The following is a 24,038-nucleotide window of genomic DNA, read 5'->3' on the forward strand; positions in this document are numbered from 1 at the left end:
AAAGGTCTGACAACTAGGGATGCCGACGACCGAAGTGATGAAGAAAAAGTAGCAAAGCCGAGGGAATACGCCGCAAAAGAGTGGTACGAATGCCCCCAAAAGCTTTTTTGAATAAAAAGCGCAATTTGAAAGTTTCTGAAGTTGGATGCAGGACAGATAAATCTCATTTGTGCCCCCGTGACCGCTTTCTCACTACACTCTATTAGGTTAGTGCGGGCCAAATGATCAGGTGACAGCGGTTTACTAAAGCCTAATTCTATATTTAGAACTTGTATGCCCGGAGCATCGGCCCCGTGGGAATTTTGAGATAATCTTGGATAATGTAACCTTTCTAATGGTGAAAGAATTTTTCATATCGGTTCGGTAGTTTCGGAGATTACCTACCCGCCTCAAACATACAAAGTCACAAACTCATATACAAACGCTTACCTCTTTATAATAATAGTATAAATATAGAAACCGTTCTAGGTTGTTTGTCTCATGAAGCCTGAGGACAGCGTAAAAAGTCACAGTCGAACTTTTCAAATTAGGTCTATTTATTTAGAAAATTTGACTGTTATTTTAAGACCTGCCTGACGTCAACCCTTTTTAGGCAACATCAGCATTCCCAAAGAGAAACTGTCAAAGCTTTTTATCCTTTACTTGTAATTGTGTAATTTAACATTTGACATGAAAAAGCTATTACTGTAATGCACTTATCGTAGCTGAAACTAATGGAAAGAAATTAAAAAAAATAAGTGTCCAGTGCTAGTTTAACTCTGAATATCAGGAAAATTCACAAAATTAGATGTAAAACTAATTTAGTGAATTTATAAGATAGGGAGTAAATACGAATAATATTAACAAAAACTTTAGACTAACACTATTATATGAGATAAAACAACTGGGAAATGGATAAATAAAGGCTTTTTAATTTATTTATTTACTAGTTTAAATATGACAAGAAAATTTTCAACTAAGTATGCCGAAACAAAATCTCTTTAGTCTATGAACCGCGCCACAGCCGACCTGAAATGAATGCGAGAAAACTCGTCCGAACTGAGAAAACTGGCATAAATGAATTAAGATTCAACTCTGTCCGGACCTGTCCAATTGGGAAGTCTGGTTTTGTGCCTCTCTTGTTAGTCCTCTCTTTTGGTTCGTTAGTGGTGGAATTGGGACAAAATTGACTAACTAACCGGAGACAATTTGGAATAGGGATTTTGACATTGACATACGTGGGATTATGAGAAATTACTTTAAGATAGAATCCAAACTAACATTATAATAATTATTATTTATTTCGGTTTGTCATATAATATTAGTAACAGGTTGTCTTATGCTCTATGTTATTACAATATCATTAATTACTGAAATTATTAAAATTAAATTAACTCAATTCCAATTATTATTATAAATGCGTAAGTTTGTTTGTTACCTCTTCACGCATTATCTATTGGAAGATTGTTATGAAATTTGGTACACGGGTAGAAAATAACCTCAAATAACACATAGGGTACTTTTTATCCAGAAATTCCCACGGGAGCGAAGCCCCGGGGCGCAGCTAGTCAGTTATAAATGTGAAAGTAAGTTTGTTTGTTTGTTACCTCTTCACGCTCTACTCAACCAATCTTCTTGAAATTTTGCATACATGTAGTTTGAAGTATGGAGAACATAGGGTACTTTTCATCTCGAAAAAACAACTGTTCCCGTAAACGCGATATTGAAATTTAAATTTAAAACTTATTCGGCCTTCTCCTACGTCTTTTCCCATAAAATTCATTAATCTTCTTAAAATGTCGTTCTCCTTTCTGATAACGTGCAACGTGCTTTCAAAGTCTTTTACTTACTATTCAATTTGAACACATATGCGTCCATATTGGTTTGGCTAAGTATAAATGAAGCCCGTTGTTAAATAATTAACCAATTTCCGACTGACCATTTAATTAAACGACCGAATGGAGTGGGCCTTCAATTGAATGTCAAATTTAACTAAACGTCCGCAACGTGAGTGCAGTGTTCAGTCCGGGCAAAGGCTTTGTTAATAGATTTTAGGCATTAAATGCATCTATCTAATTTATCTTTACAGTTTAGTGAATTTTTTAGGGTTCTTTAGATAAAAGGGGGTAAACGAAACGCTTATAAGATCACTTCGTTGTTTACAAATTATATATTTCATTGTCATTTATAATTCTACATAAGCAGCCATATTCGCTACACCACATCTGTTTGAGCCTCTTCTTATTCTGTAAAAAATATATTTATTTTATTTAATTCTATCATACATACTACATACTAACATCATTGCTCACCGCAGGTATTAGCCCGGTAAGCCTAACTAATATTATAATGGCGAAAGTTAGTTTATTTGATCGTCACCACTTTATCCTGTCAGGTACGCAAGATAGTAGGTGGGAAATTCACGCGAGCCAAACCACGGGCAAAAGCTAGCAGGATCTTAACTAATATTATAAATGCGAAAGTAATTTTGTTTGTTACCTCTTCAAGCGTTATCTACTCAACCAATCTTCTTGAAATTTCGCATATATTTAATTATGGGGTATTTAATTATGGGTATGGAGTATGGGGAAGGATATAGGATACCTTCCAACCCGGAAAATACTATTGTACCCGTTTGCGGAAAATTATTAATAAATATATAAATATTACAAGTGGCGCCAAATATAAAAACACTAGATGGCGCTGTGTGTGTTTCAAGGTGGTGCTAAATGCTGTTAAAAACTTTGCCGTTAAAAACTGTGTACTGTGTGTATTTTGAATGCGGATTTTAATACGAAGAAAAAACTGTTTCCGAATGAATTTACGCGGGCGAAGCCGCGGTTGAACAGCTACGATAAATAAACCAACCTCATGTAACCCCCCTCCCCCCACTTCTTGCCCCACCAGTTGAGCAGCACCCAGTAGTCTGGCGTATATCCCACTAGCAACATGGCATGGTTCAGCGTCCAGGGAAAGCAAAATGGGTCATCGTAAATACCGCTTCTGGAATATAATATGTTAATTATATATGAAACTAGCAGACAGTTCCGGCTTAAAACCATAATAAATTATGCTAACCTAAACCGTCCTCAGAAACTTTGATAGAAAACAGGCCGCGATAAACTTCACAACGTGGCTTTTTTTAGACGTCAGTGTATAAGTTAAACATCAAATTAGTTAACAGTGGAAAATGGCAAAATCGGGGTTTTGACGAACGATGGAGCTATATCAACACAAGAAAAGAAAAAATTAAGATATTAACGTCTTTGGTTGTCCTATTTAAAATACCATAAAACCTTGGCATATTTCCTTTAAATAAAGTACAATGAAAAAAAATTGGAGTTAAGTCTTGATTCGTGTAAGTTCAAGCTATTTTTTTTTTCATTTCTTGACGCAGTATAACTACGCGATTTTCTGGCCTGATTTTTGGCAACACTAATGAAGATTACTTTGGGAAGATTTGTCTTCCAAATGAGATTTACCTGTAAAGTTGAAAAGTAAAAGGCGAAGCGTTGATGCCGACGGGCAGCGGGCCTATTGTGGCTAGCGCACGCTCCATGCCTTCTTCGTCTCCTGCAGGTAACATCGCCCACCTGCGCGGGCGCACGTTTCCTCTATGTGCGGATATGCGACAACGACCACGCTGGAAAGTACGATCTCAGTTGGTTAGACCTAAGTTTAGCCTTTATGGTTACGGCTAGTCAAGTAGGTGCAGCTGGTCACAGATGGTTACACCTGTGTGTATCGTGATTATCTTCCGGTAGATTTAGGTTAAGCCGCTATCCTTCTGTTATGTTTTGTGTTGTGATATGAAGGGAACGTCAATTAAACACCAGCTCGTGGGATAGATTGACTTTATTCAATCACCCAACTACCCACATTCCTAAACCTTCCGGTTAGACCTATATGAAGCAAATTGCAGATGTTTACACCTAGGTATAACCTGCTTGTCTCCCGCTAGATTTAGGGTTACCACCCTATTTCAGATAGGTTTAGTCAAACTTCATGACGATAATACAATTCAAATATTATCTCTCATCTGAGCGTCAATTTTGATTTATTTAAACATTTAATCATCAATCATACTCAAGTTTACGACAGGTTTTATTGAAAAATAACGGCCCATCCCGGCTTCGCTCGTCTAAAAACATAATAAATTATACAATCAAACCTTTCACAGGAATCACTCACACACATCTGGTGAAAACTGCATGAAAATCCGAAGTCGTTGAGTTTATCGTGAACAGACAGACGCGGTAGAGGACTATGTTTTATAATATGTAAGAATTAATGGAAATAGCTGGCGGCCCACGACATAGATGGTCCAGTTATTGTTCAGTTGTTGTCTGGTTAGCGTAGATGGAAAGAGTACCACCTATTCACAGTAGTTGGTCACACCTTTGTGACCAACTACTTCTACTCTTCAGCCCTTGCTGAAGAGCAGACAGACAAACAAGCAGGACATGCGATATCAATGCCTATTACAATATATGTGTTTTACACGCGCGTTGCAGACTTTGAGGCATAAGTGGGTTTACTACCAGTATTTACAAAGTTTTTTCCCAGAAAGTCGGGCAGAAACCCAACTCTCAAGATGCCACTGATACTGCCTTTCATAATACAGTTTGCTCCAGTATCCAAGGCTCTTGCGGAGGGCTGTACATGACGATGATTACCTTTCCAGTGTAGGGGTAGTGTCGCTCCATGAGCAGGCCTTCCCTGGCCACGTACCGGAGCGCCGCGCGCAGGGAGCCCCCGTCGCAGCCCATGTTACCGTCTACAATGCTGCAGTCCACTATCTGTTGGGGACTGAAGTATAATTCCCATTAAATCTTTCTATCTTTCTTAAGTTTCTTAACTTCGCGTCTTCCCGGTTGCATTAACGGGTAAATTTTGAAGATCTGGCTCCGATTTTATGATCAGCCAGAAGATTTAGATGTATTATGGTCTTACCCGAGCAAATATAAAATATCCATTAAGTTACTAGGGTATATATCTGTGGCCCAGGGCTGAGAGGGCTGGCGTAGATGGAGGGAATGCTCAGCAGTAGGTCACAGAGGGCCGAAGATCAAACAGACAGACAAGCAGGATATGCGTTCCATTATGCCTGCTACACTGCGAGTTTCATACGCGCGTTTCTGACTTTAAAGTCTAGGTTATTATCCCCTTGTTCATCACAGTATACCTGGTTTGCTCTTCAAAGCTTCATACCTCAGTTCACTCCAGTCTCCATGCCTCTTATACAGCTGAGCTTGTACGGCGTGTGCCACAGCGAACGCGTAACAAGCGCCACATTTGTGTTGCTCCTCCAAGCGAGGCTTAAACCCCTTACTGCGCCAGTCCACCTTAAGATACAAAGGACATTAGTTTGGCATTGTAGAATCAAAAATATATCCGTTTACACCAATATTGCATTTGATCTGAATACCTATATATAGATAAATATCCAAGACCCGACCCAGGTCAGTCTGAAATATATAATTTTACATCAGACCTGAACAGGAATCGAACCCGGGACTTGCAAAGTAGTAGTCTAAACAACAAAACAAAGTAGTAATGTGCGTATTGGGTTACAGAGGTCGTCAAGCCAGTAGGAGTCCACACTACCAGGCCAGTAGATTTTTTCCCAGTCAAACTATTTTTCGCAGACAAAAGTCCCAAAAATAAAATTCGAGAGAAGTGTCTGTATGTCTGTCAGTGGCATAGCAGCCAAACGGCCGAACCGATTTTGATCTACTTACCTTCAGAGGCGTTTTCCGATGGATAATGTTTCTATAAGTAGTTTTGCGGCGATCCTCGGCAGAGTCGAATAGTGGTATAGTGTCAAACAGCTTGAGTATTTTCTTGAAATATTCCGTTACGCCCTAAAATTTAAAACTAATTTATCAAATCTTATCTTTTGGTTCAAAGGTTTCTTAACCATTGGACCACCACCGCATTAGCAATAATAGTTTCAATTATTCATTAGTGGCAAGTTATCGCATACACGCTAGTGAACTTAAACTCTCAACCAGTCTTGTCTGTGTTACTTACTAAATCTCCAAAATGATTTAAATGCAGTGAGTAGCTCAGTTCTCCAGCCAAATATCGCCTGTTGTGCTCCGCCACTCGACGCAAGTTTTCCAGCCAGTTTGATTGTGCTGCCATCTCGTGGCGTTGTGTCGGATACTTTTTATTGTATACAGACTAAAAAAAATATACATAATATCTTGGAAAAGTAATCTGCAAAAACCATCAGCATTTTTCATTGCCACAATCTATTCCGTAATATTTCTGTATAATGCTTAAAAACATACAGAAAATAAGAAACAAAATATGTTTTGAAGTTTTTGTGAGATTAAGACAAACTATAAACTGTTCACGTTAATTATATTTTATGTCACTCTTCAACTATCTAAACACCAAAAATCACGTCAAGCCAATGCTCCGTTTTGACGTAAATGAAGGACAAATTACTACATTAGTACATTCACAAGTTTTTATAAAATGGATATGAATGGTGTCTCGGAATTGTAAGTATAATATAGTATATAAAGACTAATTTGTCTTACGATTTCAGATCAGAGGATTTTAGTTTCGAATCCTGGCAGGGTCGCCATGTAAGATGTGAAAGGTTTCAATCGGATGACGAATCGTTACATTTATTGCACTATATTACAAGTTACATAATAACTTGATGTCTTAAAACTCTTCATTACAATACTACTGATATTCTTTCATTTGAGACTATTTTGAGACAAAAACAAACAAAAGGATGAATTTTGTGGAAGATTTTTGTCGAATTACAAAGATTAATTTGTTACATTTTTTATTCTATATGAGCCCGTGTTTCTAATTTAATGAAAATACCTATATTGTACATTAAGGAAGCAATTAACTATTTCATTTAAACTTAAATAAATAAATTATAATTCTTTTGGGAAGTACCTATAGCACAAAAACCTACCTTATATTCATGCCAATGTGATTCAGAAACATTATGCTCCAGTAACAATCCGTCCAAAATGTGTCTCTTTATGTAGCTGGAATCTTCTAAAACACCATCACTTTTGACACACTCACTAACATTCATATAACTTAGCACTTCACCGAATCTTTGAGATTTGCCGAAAAAATTTACTGTCTTCTCAACAAATGCGTCCAAACTCTTGTCTAAATCTGTACATCTTTTAATTCTATTACATTGCAAAGAATTCTTATATTTGTTTAATAAAGATTTAATTTTATATGTTTCATTTAGGAAACTAGTTGAAATCAATGATATTTGTAGGAGAACAAATATAATCTTCATTTTATTGTGTAATCGTATCACTTGGAGCAATAATGACCACATATTGTAAAGAATTTTGCTAATGCAGTTTAAAATGCTATGAATGAATACGCGTGGAAAGCAGTTTTGTAATTGCGTAATTTATTATCTAAGTATTTTATAGTCACTCATAATATTATATGTTACGTTCCATTGGTAAAGGTTCCATGTTAATGGGATTTTTTTTGTATGAGTTTTTATTTTTGATTTGAATAGTTTTTGAGTAGCAGATTACAGACATCATAAATGCGATCATCAGAGTCGACCAATGCTGCACCGATGCTGTATTGCTAGGTATAAGGCGCCTTCCAAAGGCGCTAGTAGTTTGTAGCTTTGGTAAATATTATTTTCTTTACAATATGACGGGAAAAAGTACCCGTGAAGGTACAATTTCTGTATAAATAATTTTCGTCGTCGTCTGACATAATGACAATCATTGTTTACACAAGTTGTATCAAATTCAGTTTCGTTTGGAATTTGATTTGGATTAATTAGCACTTTCTGGTTGCATTGTTAATTAATAACTATAAAATAAAAATGTATATATTTCTTATTTATTTGAGATATTTATTACCTTTGTATCTTTTAAATCATTCTATTCTTGATTTGTACATTTATTTAAGAAAAATGTTTTTAAGCATTCCTTATGCGTAAAAAGAAAGAAATAAAAACATACCATTTATGTCTCATATTTATTTATATTTCATACTAAATTCTATAACATAATGGCATCGTGTCATACCACATCGTAACTACAGCAAAATATACCATTTCCTAAAACTGAAAATTGTCTAAATCAAGCTAGGAACAATAAACTAAAACTATTTACAAGTTATCACAAAGAAGCCTTATTACCAACGTCCAAATATTTCATGATAAAAAAAATGAGTAGTGATGTACCTACATATGAATGGGGAATTCTGGGAATCGACAATTCAAGAATGATTTCCACTATAACAGGAATGACAATATTCCAAACAGACCAAGGCAGAGAGTAAACAAAAGACATAGACGATTTTCATACAACTTGCAGGACCAATCTGGCTAATCTCATACAAAGTGGCGGATTGGGCCAGGCACGTGATGAGGGACAAAACTGTCTTGTTTCTCCTCATGTATGCATTCTAATACACACATATCTTTCTTGGTATGAGGGAAATAAAATATATAACGGGCCTATAGCTTTCTCTGTCTACGATTCCTAATAGTACGTCACTACTCATAGACAACAAAAAATATATGATTTGGCTTTGTAAGCATTAAGCGTCACAGACTAATTCATAAACCATTCAGAATAGTACAGTGAAATTAACAATTTTATTGTTATTATTAAGAAATAGAGATTATTATTTTTTGTCTGTAAACCACTAATATTGTATTTAAAAATATATCTCATTTAACAATATTATATAGGACCATATCATCAAATCTAATATCCAAAATATTTTTCTTCACATGATTTGTGTAATGATGAATAATTTTTATTGTTTATGTTTAATTTATCACAATGTTACAATGTGACATTGTGATGAATTAAACCGTATTTTAATGTGTGAAATACGGTAAGGAGGTAGCTATGATGATCTTAACGTATAATAAAAAACACTATACATTTTAAATGTCTCCAAATTAAAACATGGATAGTAAAAACTATTCTAACTATAAAGCTGACACGAATGAATGTTAAAGATACAAAACGAAAATCACAATCGATATAAAAATATGATATTCACATTTATTAAGCTTAAATCATAAAATGTCATGATTTTTCTATATGCTATCGGCGCCCGCACCATTCGATCTAGTCACGAAATAAATAACTTACAGTAATCTCATGCAATATTCATTAAAAATACTAGGTCTTGATAATTCTAAATTGCCAATAAAATATGACATTTATAGGCGTACAATGTTACAACGCAAACACCAACTAATAAACATACAACAACGGTAATTCAAAATTAGTTCTTATTAAGTGTGAATAAGAACTATTTCTGAAAAATCATTCGACACTTAGTATAATTGAACAATCATAAAAATCGTCTAAGCCGGAATGAAATCACTTTCCAGGTTTTCCAAGAAAAATCTGAGAATAGATTTGACAACTTATTTAAGACTAACGCTCGCTAATATCCAAAAATTAACAAAAATCGTATAACTTTTAATAAAATAAGAGAAAAGCAGTTTTGAAACCACATACATTGTTATAAATGCAGCGACCGATATTATATATCGAAAAAAAAAAAAAAAGGAATTCTACTTAAAACTAACGCTAAATTAGTTTATCTAATAATACTTTTTCTAATACCTAAAGTGACTATGATGCTTGTTCAAAAGTGATGTGGAAATAAACAAATTATCTAAACCGCGTTCGTAGTAATTATAACATTGGATAATACAATAGTAACGACATTAGCTTAATAAAAGAATCAAATGGCACCCATGCAAAAAGAAAGTTTAAATTACTAATTCTTAATATAATAATAATAATTACATATAGTGTTAGCACTACATATAGTGTTTATGTATAAAAGTTAACCTTTATTTGACGACCTCGGTGGCGCAGTGGCAAAGTTCTAGCCACTGAACCGAGAGGTCCCGGGTTCGATCCCCAGCCGGGTCATGATGGAAAATGATCTTTTTCTGATTGGCCCGGGTCTTGGATGTTTATCTATATATGTATTTGTTATAAAATATAGTATCGTTGAGTTAGTATCCCATAACACAAGTCTCGAACTTACTTTGGGGCTAGCTCAATCTGTGTAATTCGTCCTAATATATTTAATATATTTATTTATTTATTTATTTATTTTATTAAAGTCAGATTTTCAAATAACTGCATTTAGTATAGGTGGTTGTATAGCAGTTATATGACTAGCAGTATATATGAATTAGGTTGTTTAATGGGCACCGATTTAAATACCTTTATAGTTTCTACCACATCATTAGGTTGCGGTGAGATATACACATATGATATGATTTAGCTACTTATAAGTTATTGAAAGTTAACCAGTGCGAGACTAAAGTAAATAAAATATAATTATATGTGGTTTCAAAATGTTTTTACTGTGTTGGCACAAAAACTAATGATAATATTGCTTTACGATGAAAATTAATTGAGCGTTGAACATCAAATACCCGGATTTATTTCATTTCAGAGGTTCTCAATCTTCAATTAGAACTTATAAAATGAAGATTTGTTTAATGTGTACATACAGTAACAGCTGACACTATTAATAATTTCACTAAAGTTCATATTTCATAGCTTTTAGCGTTGTAAGGCTATTTCCTAGTAGTGTTTTATTTTCGATATGGCCAATATTTTCGTGTAGCCCCAACAAAAGCTTTACGGAGCCCTAGGGCTCCGCGAAGCACACTTTGAGAATCTCTGTACCGCTGTTTTATGATATATATTATACACCGATACACCTTATTATTGTGCAAGCAGTATGCCGAATTGTTTGACCCGTCAATCGCATAGAATTGAGACACAATAGATAAACGAATTTGCATATTTGCACCGGTTCGCAAGGTACGTATATATAATATATTGATAATTTTGGGAATCATTTTGAGAATATTCCCAACAACGCCATACACTATAATTAACACTGGCAAACACTCTTTAAATTTATGAGAATATATAACGTTTTCCAACCATTTAAAAATATACAGTCAACCACATGTCAAGTTAATCTGCAAGGACCTCTATGCTATGGTAATAAGGGATATTTTGCATGATTTTGTGTAAGTTGCTTTTGCTACTGACTGTACATTTAATTTTCATCTCTTCGCATGATAATAAGATCAAATTAATTATTCCAATAATTGACCACAGACATAATTTATAACCTTTATATGGTGATGTATTTAATTGGAAAATCAACGTTATAATGTAGGAAGTTTAAAGAAAATAAATCAGTTTATATCACTAACCGATAAGAAAATATTGAAATTAAAATCCTTAAGGCTATTATGTACAAGATATTTAATTTCATAGCATGTAAAAAATTATAAGTGCATAACTTTCACACGTAATAATGGGAAGCATAGTTTTTTAATATACTTAGGGTAGTTTGTAACGAATAAGGAACTATTTCCATCAAGATAAAAGATGATATTAGCGAATCCCACAATGAAACACACAAGGATTATTTCCACTACGACAACTAAAAATATATAACAATTTTTAATGATTCAAAATTTCGAAAATGGAGATTCCTGGATTTACTGTAATTCAAATTATTGTTAGTTTATTTTTAATGCAAAATATGTTTTAAAATTTGTAGATTTTTTTAAATAATAAAATAACTAGGGGGAAAAATTCGAGATAAAAATGTTTATGATCAAATAATATGTTAAAAGATTACATTCATTTACTTTTAAAAATAACATCGATTCACAAAGTAATACAAATAAATGTCAAAAATTATAAAATAATTGATTTTATAAACAGGCGTGATAATATTTATGTATTTAAATAGGATAGTTACCAGTCAAAACAGATAATTTTTTCCATGGATCCATAACAAAAAAAAATATGTGGCTTGTTTGACAGTGGACATAAGTGACAAGTCACAAATCAAGAAATGTAAAATCGTTTAATATACTTTAATGAGAATTAAAAAATATAAATCTTACTTTAAATAAAATTGATCGAATAAAGTGACGCTTGATTATCGTGTTTCATTATGTGAATGCATTTATACATTTAACTGTACACCCAGGTAACTAACCCTATCGTGTGTAGTCTACTAGGGGCTAGTTTCACCGTTGTCGTGGGTTCGATTCCCCGCTCATACTTTGGAGCTCCGTGTAGGCCTTCCTGGATGAAAGTAATTTGACATCCTCGTCCCCAGTTAAAGGGGCGTAGTCCTTTCGTTTCATGTACATCATTACTCTGTAAAAGAAAGCAAATATATAAATGCGAATGTCAGTAGTTTGTAGCTTGTGAGAAATAACTATTTAATATAAAAATTGACGTGAAACAGTGCATGTGAAGGTCTAATTTCTTAATAAATGATTTGAATTTGAATTTGAATTCGAAAGTCGTGAGGATGTGTGTACGTATGTTTGTAACTCATTTACACAAAATGTACTGGACGGATTTAGGTGAAATTTGGCACACAGATGGAATATATCCTGGAATGGAGCACCTAGAGTACAGTTTATACCGACTTTCCCGTGGGAGCGCAGCCCCGAGACGCGACTAGTTCCGTCATTTTACTGTTTAAAAATCATAATGTATATAGATTTTTTAAACAATGACGATTCATATTATAGAATCACGTAAGTGTAACAGAAAAGTTATTGACACAAAATATCTTTGTGTATCTTTTCCTTTACGTGGTTTGTATATAATATGTAAGAAATGTATGCTATACATTTCTATATGAGGCTCAAAGATAGTACAGAACAACGAAAACAACTTAATCGCTAGTTTATTGTGTGGAAAATAACACAATGTCGGTTTATTAGCACTAGAATCAACATATTGCTTTATATGACTTAGAATGTGACAGTATATGAAGGTCATTATTTACAGTTTTTTATAGTATAACATAATTTTCAGTCTTATAAGACTGAAATATATACATTACATACTACATATAAACATTTAAAATTGATACATTTTCAGTTGATATCTTTGACAGTAAGTACAGGATATAAAAAGTTTTTTTTTTAATTCTAAAACGGGAAGTAGGTAGATAGTATATTTTAAAACCTCTAAAATATAATGAAAACAACGTATTAATAATTTTTTTATGGTGTGCGGCTCTACAATTGGACTAAGAAAGAAAGTAAACTATTTTGTTCGTACCTCACAATTAGCACAACAACCTTACACTTATATATGAAAAGTGGAATATGTACAAAATTGGTTTCCGCTCAGAATATGTCACGGTGTTAACCACGACGCTGGTCTTCCGCGGACACGATTTAAAAAAACATTAAAATTAAAACATAAATTTAAATGACGACACAAAATGGCCAACGCAGTATTGCGGCGCAACATTAATTGCTACTATTCCATAATCTGTGGATGTCGTACGAGACGACTAAGGGAAATAGCCTAAGCAGTTGATAGGCAATAACAGCATTCCCAACGAGGGTTCACGTCACGGCGATCGCGGCGTTATACTTCCAAACGCAACCAGGAACATGTGAAGAGAGAGAGAGTTAATATATTTTGTCTCCGATCTCTATTAAAGTACGAAATAAAACACTTAATACTGTTTCATGGGAACCATTAATGTTGTATGTATACAGTAGCAATAATGAAACGACATGAATTATGAATGTAAACAAAAAATCGTGAAGCACACTTGGAGGCAATCTAGTGACATTTGCAGATAATATGTGCTCCTGTAAACAAATGGATTGGTTTACGATTCATATGTACATTATGTGATCTGTATCTAATGACTAACAAACTCACAATTGCATATAAAACCAGTAAATAAGTAGTGTATTAATAAAAATCATTATTAAAAACTATTAGGATAAAACAATGCTTACAAATTTTTAAACTGGCGCAGATGAAATTATTTTTACATTTATAAAAAGTATTAAAAACTAAAACTTTTTTTTTAATGTAATGAATTATAATTTGCTTAATTGGGTTTTTTGTGCTTAATTTGCTAAGTCGTTTGGGAATTATTAGCGAGTAACAACGGAAGTAATCGTTGATGGATAGATACAGTTTACATATTTATTTATAGGTTAATATTATTTACAAAAAAAAAAGTAGTCTTTCTTTTCATGTGTTATAATCGCTAACGGGGTCAGATTTTATTCAAGTCGCCTAAAGGCATCTAACATGACTTTTGCGATTTATTTTAAGGTTTGACTTGTTTCAAAAGAATTCACTTCCAGTTATTGGTTAAAGGTAAGGTAACTCATGACTGTAATATAACTAAATCATTGTTCAAGACAGATAAAAAAAACTTAACATAATTAAAAAGCTAGTTACATTAAAAAAAGATATTAGAAATGATCGTGATAATAAAAAAAATGCTTAATTAATCTGACGCTTTATATAAATGAAGAAAAAAAAACAGAAAAAACTTATCATAGCACGATGTCATCGCGGTTATAGTGTACAGGGTGTTCTATTAAACACAATTATCCAATGTTTACACACATAAAAACATATATACCATACGAGGTTGTGATCTTAATACATTAAATTAACCTATTCAGGTTAATCCTCAATTAAATATCATGAGTTTTAGTTAAATACTCACTTTGAGCCAGCGGTGTAAAGAACTTGTCAAAACTATATAAATAAATCTTGTTGCTTAAATTAATTTTATTATGAAATATAATTTTCTTTCAAAGAGCCGACTAGCAAAGAGAAGCGAAAAATATGAATGACTGGAAAATTTTAGTATGGGAGGCCAAAATCTTCTTAAAGTCGCTGAGCCATCAAAGTAATTTTTATAATCCTTTAAAAACAGCAAACAAAAATTATTTTACCCGTAATAATTACAAAAATAAGATCGAGCCCGCGTGGAGTGATTAAATCATTTCAATGAAGCGTCCTGTATACCAGTCAAAGGTAAATTAATTGAGCCAAACGAGGTATGTTCGTGTAATACTCTCAGTCCCTGCGCTACCGGCTCGCTGGACGGACAGATGGACAGTTTATTAGTAGTGAGCAAATAACTTCGTCATTTTAAATATGATAATGTATCGTGTTAGCACAAATCAATGTAAGATTGATAATTTACTTGGTTTACACAAAGATTATCAATTTTGGATAATGTTATTGGTAAATAGGTAAGCTTTACTAAACATGTCTTATTGTTATTATTTATATTAAATTTCTAGTAAGTAAAATGTCTAGTATATAAAAAAAATTAAATTATATATTATTTTTTAAATTATATATTATTAAATGATATATAATTAAGACGTAAATTTCTAATGCTTTTGGTATAAATTTTTAATTAACGTTCAATATGAAATTAACCACTGGACGAGCTGAGTCTCCTAACACAGGTATTTTATACATAAATGGGAATTTCATCAAACCACACTGTAAGTTAATGAATACGAATTTTTTTTTTCATTTTCATAAACAGCATTCAAACGCCATTCAAATATTATAATTTCAGTATTTGAAAATCATGATTTATGCGATAATAAAGTCATTAAAATGACCTTGACGGCTGAAATATATTGTGTGTTACAATTTCTTACATCGATCTAGTCACATAATATACACAAAGCAAAGTAATATGCGCTAATCTCTGTCAGAGATTAGCGCATGACACGTTAAGTCAATTGTGCCGATTTTTAGGGTTGTAATACGGGACTCGATTCCGCTGTCTGTCCGTCCGTCACCAGATGTTTATCTCTTGAATAGTGACAGTGGAAATTTTATCAGATGGTAGGTAATGGGTAGTAAGTAGTGGATGGTAGGTAATGGATGGTAGGTATGGGTAATTACACTTGGGCGTTTTTATTTTGCATTTTTTCTGTAGTTTAATGTTTCATTTTTCTTTTCAGGTAATTCACATTAGGATTAAATTGACACAATTATAAGGTTTGGTAATGTATTAATTTTATTTACAATAAATTGGCAGCTTGTTTTGTGTTTCATTTAAAAAGTTAAATCCAAAAGAATATATTGTTGTAGAATTTTAGTCGGGTTTGATCTGATGTAAATTTTAATGTTTTTTTTTCTATTGAATCCAGCATTGGAACAACGTTAAATGTTCTATAATTATTATTAAGTACATAAAAATAAATGTGTAAATTTGTAAGTAATTTTGGCCAGAAAAAATATTGCAAGAAGGACAATTACAAACCAAAAAAGGCAATATTAAGACTGAAGATTTTAAATCTTACAATAATATATAAAGTTTAAAATTTTACATTTTAAAACTAAATTACAAGTGATTCAATACTTTCCTCTATTTGATAAGTCAAATACTTAGTGCAAAAATAAATGTGTATCAGTACAGTGCACAATAAACCAAGTTTAACAATGACGAGATAAAAAAAATTATTAACAATAGCTACATCTCAAGGTCAACAGTATTTTTCACAACTCCGATACAGGTGGGTAAACATCACATCCGAATATGCAGATATAATCCTTAATTATATTAGCATAGGTGTTCTATTTGCGTGTGACACACCAGTTTCAAAACAAAAGCGTAAGCGGAAACAGGCATGAGATATAGGCGATTTTTGTTTTTTTAGTATATTTATATTTTATTTTGGTTACGTATAAATTGCTGTTGACCGCAACTCCACTCTCGGTAGCCTATGTTTGGTGGGTGGTTTAAAACAGTTTAGCCGTGAAAGTGTGACAGATAGACCTTTGCATTTAACAATATTACTAGCGACATGGCCCGGCTTCGTACGGGGACATGTATGTATCTATAAACCTCAAGGAATAAATTGTTTAAATAACAGTGAAAACAACATCAAAATCCTTTGCGTGATTTAAAAGAATCTTTAGAAACAGACGCGGGGTTTTGTTTTATGTCATGTATTTGAAATATGGAATGAAGTACGGGTTTATAAATTACATCACTTCTTAGGCCACCGTATACAGAATTAAATACGCTGTTCGCTTCTGACTTGCATCTGCTATTATAGTATGTATATATAGTAAAATGAAAGGATGTATTCTGCGGGTGACCTCGTGTGGATGATAATTTGAAATAATTACTGAAGCACCATTACATGTGACACTAATCTTATATGATTATATGGTGTTCAATTTTAAAGATGAGGCAGAAAATTGTGGTAATAAGGGGAAGATATATTAGCATTTTCCCGCGACTTCAACCGCGTGGAATGCTCTAAACGTTGAAAAGTAAAGATAAAAAAATTGCTTCTAGAAAAAATACACTTACATCTGTTTAAATATTTGCAAGTTTAATATCTAAGTTTAAATATTAGTGTAGGTTCCTAAAGATTCCTTAATTGCGAGCGTAGCCGGGATGGGCCGCTTGTATTATATAAAAATTTAAAACGGAAATACATAAGTATATCCAAATCCATACTAATATTGTAAAGAGAAAAGATATGTATTTTTCTTTGTAATGAATAAGCTCAAAACTGCTGGACCGATTTTAATAAGATTTAGAACAGAGACAAACTAAACTTTCAGGAGTGATATAGGCTGCTTTTTATTATAGTTTTACTCGGGACATGTCACTAGTATAATATAAAAGTACTTAACACGATAATACATACATTTATATATGTAATATCCTGAAGGTAAGTAACTATGTGTATTAAAATTATAATGGAGTCTTTTTTAAAATGTCGAAATTGGGGATTACACGCAATCGAGGTTAAGTGAATGTTGTAATTAACATTCACAAAGGAAAGTATACACACACATAAGTGATAAAATTGCAATCGATTCTGTCTTTGTATTACTCGATAATTGCAAAACGATTCAAAATCACGTGGGCGAAGTCGCAGTCAAACGTTATAATAAAATCCTGGTATGATAATCCTTATCCTTACATACTATAAAATCCTCTGCCGCGTCTGTCATCATGCGGTTTTCACCAATAGATAGAGTGATTCCTGGGGAAGGTTTAGCGGTATAATTTATTATGTTCTTACCCGACAGAAGCCGGGACGGGCTACTAGTAAATCAAATAATTAACACATAGAAGTATCACACTGTTACACGTCTATTTACCGTTTCTTTAATAACATGAGTTATAAATATTGTTGTTTATGAGATACGCGACGAAGCGCAGAAATTGAAATAAGAAGACAAATAGAAATTACTTCTAAACGTGATATAACCATGTCTGACGCTTTAAAGTTCTGCGCGTCATTGATACTAGTCAAAGTTCTTTATTCAATTTAGGATCATATACATCACTTATTGACGTCACAAAAAAATATTGCCGACTTCTAAAGCGCAGGTGAAGAAGAAGCGGCGCAACAAACTTCATCGCAGCCTTTATTAACGAATGTAAGTCTTATACAAAACCGTTCTATCTAGGTTCCAACTCATATTGATATTAAATACTTTATTCGCATCTTTGTAAGCGACAATCATCTTCAAAAAATCACTTAAGTCACTATACATAAAGCTTACATTTGATTTTAATGCCGCATTGTGTCATGTCTTCAGTATCCTTAAATCCTTACATATCATAAAAAGAAGTCGCGACTGCCTGTACTAATGCTATTAACTCAAAAACTACCGAACGGATTTTGTGGTCAGAACTACCGAACTACCGAACAGTTAGTGTGGTCCCTGAGGGAAGTTCAGGTGTATAATTATTATATTATTGTACCCGAGCGAAGCCGGGACGGACCGCTAGTGTAATTATAATTCCAAATACAAATTAAATATAAGTTTGCACGATTTATCTTTTCCAAAATTGCGGGTTCGTTTAGGCATAATGCCACTTAGGCACACTGTACTATACAGTAAAGTAAAGGGTTTTTAGCACTTCTATTGTGTCATTATTACGAATTCCGCGGGACGGAGCGTCGGAGACGTCGGGGAATCAAGGAACTCTTTATATATGGTACATCACAGATAATGCGAGAACTGTTAAGGTTATAGTACTTCAAGCGGTTTGTGAATCATCAAGCGACTTAAAGAATGAAAGGAAGATTTTTGAGTCAGCTGTTGGATAGCCTGATACGAGTATTAAGGTGATAACTGCACACTAGCGCCGCCATCACATTTATACCAATTTCTTTTGTTTTATTAGCGATATCTAAAAATTCCTCTTTCCAAATTATTACAATTACATAAATGAATTTATTGCAATATATCATATATTGTTTTCCATTACACAATGAAGTTAATGAAATTAAAAAAAATCATGGGAAAAAAATCAATCATAGGAACTTCTGCATTCCTGTAACTTTCAGTTTTTTGTTCGGACCAATCTAGAACTCAGGAATCGTTCTGTATAATCCATGTATATAATATTCTTTAACCTATCAGTTCCCGCGCGACCCAATCTGACGCGATCCTATTGTTTTTAAATTGTTTATATTATCTCCAGGATAGAAGGGTTAAAATCAGTTTTTGTTATAATATTGTTTTTATGTTTTATCTATTAACAATAAAAACTATAAACATTTTATGGCTAAATAGGTTGGTTCAGCTACGTATATCAAATTGTACTCTGTTTAAAGAAAATAAATAATTTCGATTTGATTTTAGTTAAACTTGCGTTGAAGGTTGACAAATTTATATAAACAGATAGGTATGTTTATCACATTTGATGTTACATCGTACATATCACATTATGACGTGTATTCACACACACAGTATACATATCACAGGTTTAAAAATATTCCAGGATTGCCGGACGCATGTCAGACAAGGAGTTCCGTGCGTGCTGAATTGAACCATTTTGTAGCCATGAGAAATAGTAGAATCTTAGAAGTGGCTAATCAATGGAAACTTCCTCGGACAGAGGAAAATTTGTATATATTTTTATTAGCTCGGCAAATATAATTACAAGGTAAATATTAAACGCAAGGTTAGGAGATAACGTGGATTTATTTTTAGTCGTATATTCACACCTAATAATCGGTACATATTACAATCTCATTGGCGTGATGTGTATAAAATATTTTATCGGATGGTATTTTTAGTATCCCAAATCCAAACTAAATTTGCGGAAGTAAGTTTGCTTGTTTGTTACCTCTTCACGCGTTATCTACTTCTCCTATCTTCTTGAAATTTCGCATATATATATATATATATATATATATATATATATATATATATATATATATAATTAAGAGTACGGAGAAGGACATAGAATACCTAACAACCCGGAAAATACTATTGTTCTCATGGGATCTGTATTCTATTATAGGTGGCGCAACATATAAAAACACTAGATGGCATTGTGTGTATTTTAAATGCGCTAAATTTTAATACGAAGAGAAAACTGTCCTTGAGGGCATATAAACGGACGAAGCCACAGGTAAACAGACAGTTTATTTATATTTAGAGAGATATATAAATATAGTTAAATGTTGCCTTCGACACCTGGTTCTGTCTGTCCCGTAAGCGATAGAGAGGGGACTGTATTATCCATTACTTTACCTAGTAGCCATACTTAAATTAGTCGACTATATGGAAATGGCTTATATAACGAATATATTACGATTTTGTATTTTATTAAAAAGAAACATTTATCATAAAGTAAAACATGACTTGGTACTATATATTTGTAAAATTACCAAATAATAGTTGATATTGTGAATAAATAAAATATTAATATGACAAATATTAAAAAAACAACAATTTAGTTTTTTATTTGCCATCCACAATGAAGCGTTATTAAACACGATTTCTTGTCTTATTATGCTGTTAACAAGTTATTTACTTGCAATGAGTAACAGGAAAATCATTAATGTGAAAGTCCTTCCCACTACCCACTCCGTGAGACTAGAAATGTGAATGTTATGTGACTTTTAAAATCAATGAATATGAATTAGAAAAATTTTAATTTGCGTCATTTGACTATAGAACTACTAAAGACGTTTTATTTAAAAAAAAATAACTCGAGATCAAGTCAAACCTAAGTCCGCAGTTGTACAGTCAACAACACATCAAACGTGGGAAACGTTTGAAATTCATTGCAAACTCGTCGCTATTACCGCGCAATAAAGGTTCATGCAGGGTAACTTGATGTGATGACTGTTACTATATCAAATGAAATTCACACAAGAAAGATACATTCTTGTGTGAATTTCATTTGATATACTTATTTTCGTGTAATAAAGTTATTACATACAAACCTAGTGTAAGCATGATTTTGTGTTTAAATTAAATAATAAATAATATGTATAACACTGTACATGAATATAGTTTTATTTTATTCCTAAATAATTTACAAAATGTAAAGACGACATTGTAAAACATGTTAATATTTAACGAAATAAGTCTTAAAACTTGTGTTTAAAGAAACTTTATTACAATATATTTCCTAAATAAATTAAACATTATCGAATACTGCTTAAATTATCACAATTTAGATTTAAATTTTATATTTATATAAATTAATAGAAGAACTATAATAGTGAAATTAGAATTTACTACATATAGTAATAAATGAACTTTAAGTTTAAATCTAAATATGAAATATACGTAAAAGTAAATATATTAGTATCTAAAATATTTAAGATAAGAAGAAGCACTGGTCATTGCATTAATTGAAGAACATACTGGATAGATAAAGGAAGAATTTCTATTTTTGAAGTGATAAATATAACAGAAAATATTTATACACAAACAGAAATAGAAACAGTCCTGAATGTGAATTATGATTACTTAAAATGCTCTTCATATTTATATTGGTATGTGTTATGCATTGGTAAAGAAAAATACAAATAAAAATGGCGGTGTGAATGTCGCAGCCAACTGGCTAAAATAGGCGTTTAAACAGTGCGGCATTCCAACGTGAGGTTAAATGGCGTTGTTCAGTCAAAGGGTTTGATTTAGCTGTTTGATTGAACGGCTATTTTAACCAGTTGGCTGCGACATAAAGTGTGAATGTCGCAGCCAACTGGCTAAAATAGGCGTTTAAACAGTGCGGCATTCCAACGTGAGCTTGAATGGCGTTGTTCAGTCAAAGGGTTTGATTTAGCTGTTTGATTGAACGGCTATTTTAACCAGTTGGCTGCGACATAAATATATCGAAAATGTAACTTTTAACTTTTGAACTTGATATCAAAATAAATTGATACTAAGGTTTGGGTTCAAATATTTTTATATTTATTATTACGTTAAACTAAAATTAAGAATTGTAAATAATGACCTTAATAAAGATTTAATAATAAAATTGTACTAATTTTGTATTAATCTCTTAACTATGATAAAATAATGGAAAATTCTTACTTTGGGCCTCGTGTCACCTCGTACATTTAAAATTTATATTAAATGTAAATTGATATCTGAAACAAAGAAAACACAGTCATGAATAAACATTATAAAATATGATTTTTAATAATTTCATTCCATTTTATGGGCTTTGTCGTTTTTTAATAGGTAAATAAAATCTTGGCTAGATTCCCTAAGATCCCTCTTTGGGGTGTTATTTAAGTTAAGACAGATTTCATTTGAATTTAGCATATAAGGATAACTTACAAATACAATTAATAATTATATTTCAAAATATTTTTATTAACATACTAGCTAACACGAATATTGTTATGCCATATTGGATACAAGTATATAATATACTTTTTTTTTATTTAACAATTTCTTTGATATTTATAAATATTATTTTATAAATATTATAATATACTTGTATATAACATGACATAATAATATTGGATAAGGAATTAAAAAAAGAATTTCCTTTAAAATGGAAAAGAAAAGGGTTAAGATAGCTAATATTTGTTTCGCATAATTTACGAACGTTAATTCTCTAATATTGCCCCTGCATTTAGCTTATCTATAAAAAAAGAGGTTTTTTATGCACTTAAATCATTAAGTAGTATATATAAAATAAAACAATGTCGCTTCCCGCTGTCTGACTAAGCATATAGGATATGTACGCTTAGATATTTCAAACTACACAACGGATTTTGATACGGGTTTTTTAATAGATAGAGTGATCCAAAAGGAAGGTTTTTTATGCACATAATATGCATGATATGGCATCCATGCGAAGCCGGGGTGGGACGCTAATAAATAAATAAATAGAAAAAGACAACTCACCTCACCCTAACGCTCCAGTGGCCAAAGAAGCCAACACCACAAGTATAGCGGTCGCGACCCCGCTAGCCCCTACGTGGGCCCCGTACACGGCACCGGACTCAGCTGGTACAGTTCCAAACTCGTCAGCTGCAGACATGGTCTCTGTCAAACAACCAACCCGTGAGCGCCACGCGCGTACGGCTGGTCTAGGTTATGGGATTTGCTACTTTTGTATTTCAAAATTATCTTTACATATTATAAACCAAAGTCCCCTGCCGCGTCTGTCTGTCTGTTCGCGATAAACTCAAAATCTGATGCGTGGATTTCACCATTAGATAGAGTGATTCATGAGGAAGCTTTTTGTGTATAATTTATTATATTTTTACCCGAGCGAAGCCGAGACGGGCCGCTAGTATAATAAATTAAAAAATAAATGCTGTGGTATATATAATTTTAGTTTTTTTTTCAAAATTATGTGACATTATGGTAAAGAAGGATATACAATAACATCAAATAATTTGGAATGTTAATTAAAACAAAAATTATACATATTCGAATTTCTTGAAAAATTATGTAAACCAAACTGCCAACCAAATGTTTAATAAATAAATAAATAAAATTGACACTTTTTCATTTTTCAATAATAAAGTGCACCAAAATTATATTCGTGCTACAATTGCAATTGTACTAGTTTTACAACAACAAACTAATCCAGAACTTACTAAATAAAAACCCATAAAAGCCCAAAGTATTAGAAATGAATGAACGGTCATAATAGAATTATAATAAACCAAAAGCAACTCGTGACCATAAGTCCCAAAACCCATAACTCAGAACAGCCAACCACGCTCATGCAGTGAAATTAAACATTCATTTCAATAATAACTTAAAATACAAGCTGAAAATTAAGAAAATGTAAATTTAATATTATTGTAGATAATTAACCACTAATTAACAATTTGATAAAAGTTGATGTTAAGAATGAAATGAGTTGGGTAGCCCATTTGATTATGTAGCAATGTTAATATATAAAATGTTGAAAATGATATATATGCTTGCAAAAGTATTATTTCCAGT

At 32.5% G+C, this 24,038-nt stretch overlaps 2 protein-coding genes and 1 long non-coding RNA gene across 6 annotated transcripts in view; 1 reads left to right on the plus strand and 2 right to left on the minus strand.

Annotated features, from left to right (window-relative positions):
- Positions 1 to 1,288: 1,288 nt before the first annotated feature.
- On the minus strand, positions 1,289 to 7,323 carry LOC128680265 (cathepsin S-like). The gene is made up of 8 exons (XM_053763315.1): positions 6,926 to 7,323; positions 6,013 to 6,165; positions 5,721 to 5,843; positions 5,191 to 5,324; positions 4,656 to 4,788; positions 3,462 to 3,622; positions 2,848 to 2,982; positions 1,289 to 2,225 (listed from the first exon to the last, which is right to left on the minus strand). Exons 1-8 carry the CDS (start codon positions 7,310 to 7,312, stop codon positions 2,165 to 2,167), a joined length of 1,287 nt encoding a protein of 428 aa, XP_053619290.1. The 5' UTR covers positions 7,313 to 7,323; the 3' UTR covers positions 1,289 to 2,164.
- Positions 7,324 to 7,966: 643 nt separating this feature from the next.
- Positions 7,967 to 24,038, minus strand: part of Treh (Trehalase) — a 49,011-nt gene continuing 32,939 nt past the window's right edge. Inside the window, exons 14-15 of one of the 4 annotated variants that reach the window (XM_053763308.1) lie at positions 22,988 to 23,108; positions 7,967 to 12,188 (exon numbers count right to left, since the gene is read on the minus strand). In XM_053763308.1, coding sequence (XP_053619283.1) covers positions 12,056 to 12,188; positions 22,988 to 23,108 — 254 coding nt within the window. In that variant the 3' untranslated portion in view covers positions 7,967 to 12,055. Of the gene's footprint in view, positions 12,189 to 21,212; positions 22,214 to 22,982; positions 23,124 to 24,038 lie in introns of those variants that run through there. The other 3 variants (XM_053763307.1, XM_053763310.1, XM_053763309.1) reach the window with 3 other exon arrangements.
- On the plus strand, positions 14,897 to 15,883 carry LOC128680269 (uncharacterized). Its single transcript, XR_008405837.1, has 2 exons — positions 14,897 to 15,070; positions 15,803 to 15,883. It is a non-coding gene; the product is annotated as an uncharacterized LOC128680269 (long non-coding RNA).

Source organism: Plodia interpunctella, chromosome 23 (genome assembly GCF_027563975.2).
Source record: "Plodia interpunctella isolate USDA-ARS_2022_Savannah chromosome 23, ilPloInte3.2, whole genome shotgun sequence".
In the NCBI taxonomy this organism is placed as follows: Eukaryota; Metazoa; Arthropoda; class Insecta; order Lepidoptera; family Pyralidae; genus Plodia; species Plodia interpunctella.

Bases quoted from the DNA above. Each gene is read 5' to 3' on its own strand.
- LOC128680265 (XM_053763315.1), bottom strand. From the start codon at position 7,312: ATGTGGTCATTATTGCTCCAAGTGATACGATTACACAATAAAATGAAG. The intron at 5,844-6,012 runs GTAAGTAACACA...TTTAAATTTTAG, and splicing joins TAAATCATTTTGGAGATTTA to GGCGTAACGGAATATTTCAA. The intron at 4,789-5,190 runs GTATGAAGCTTT...ATTATACTTCAG, and splicing joins GGAGACTGGAGTGAACTGAG to TCCCCAACAGATAGTGGACT.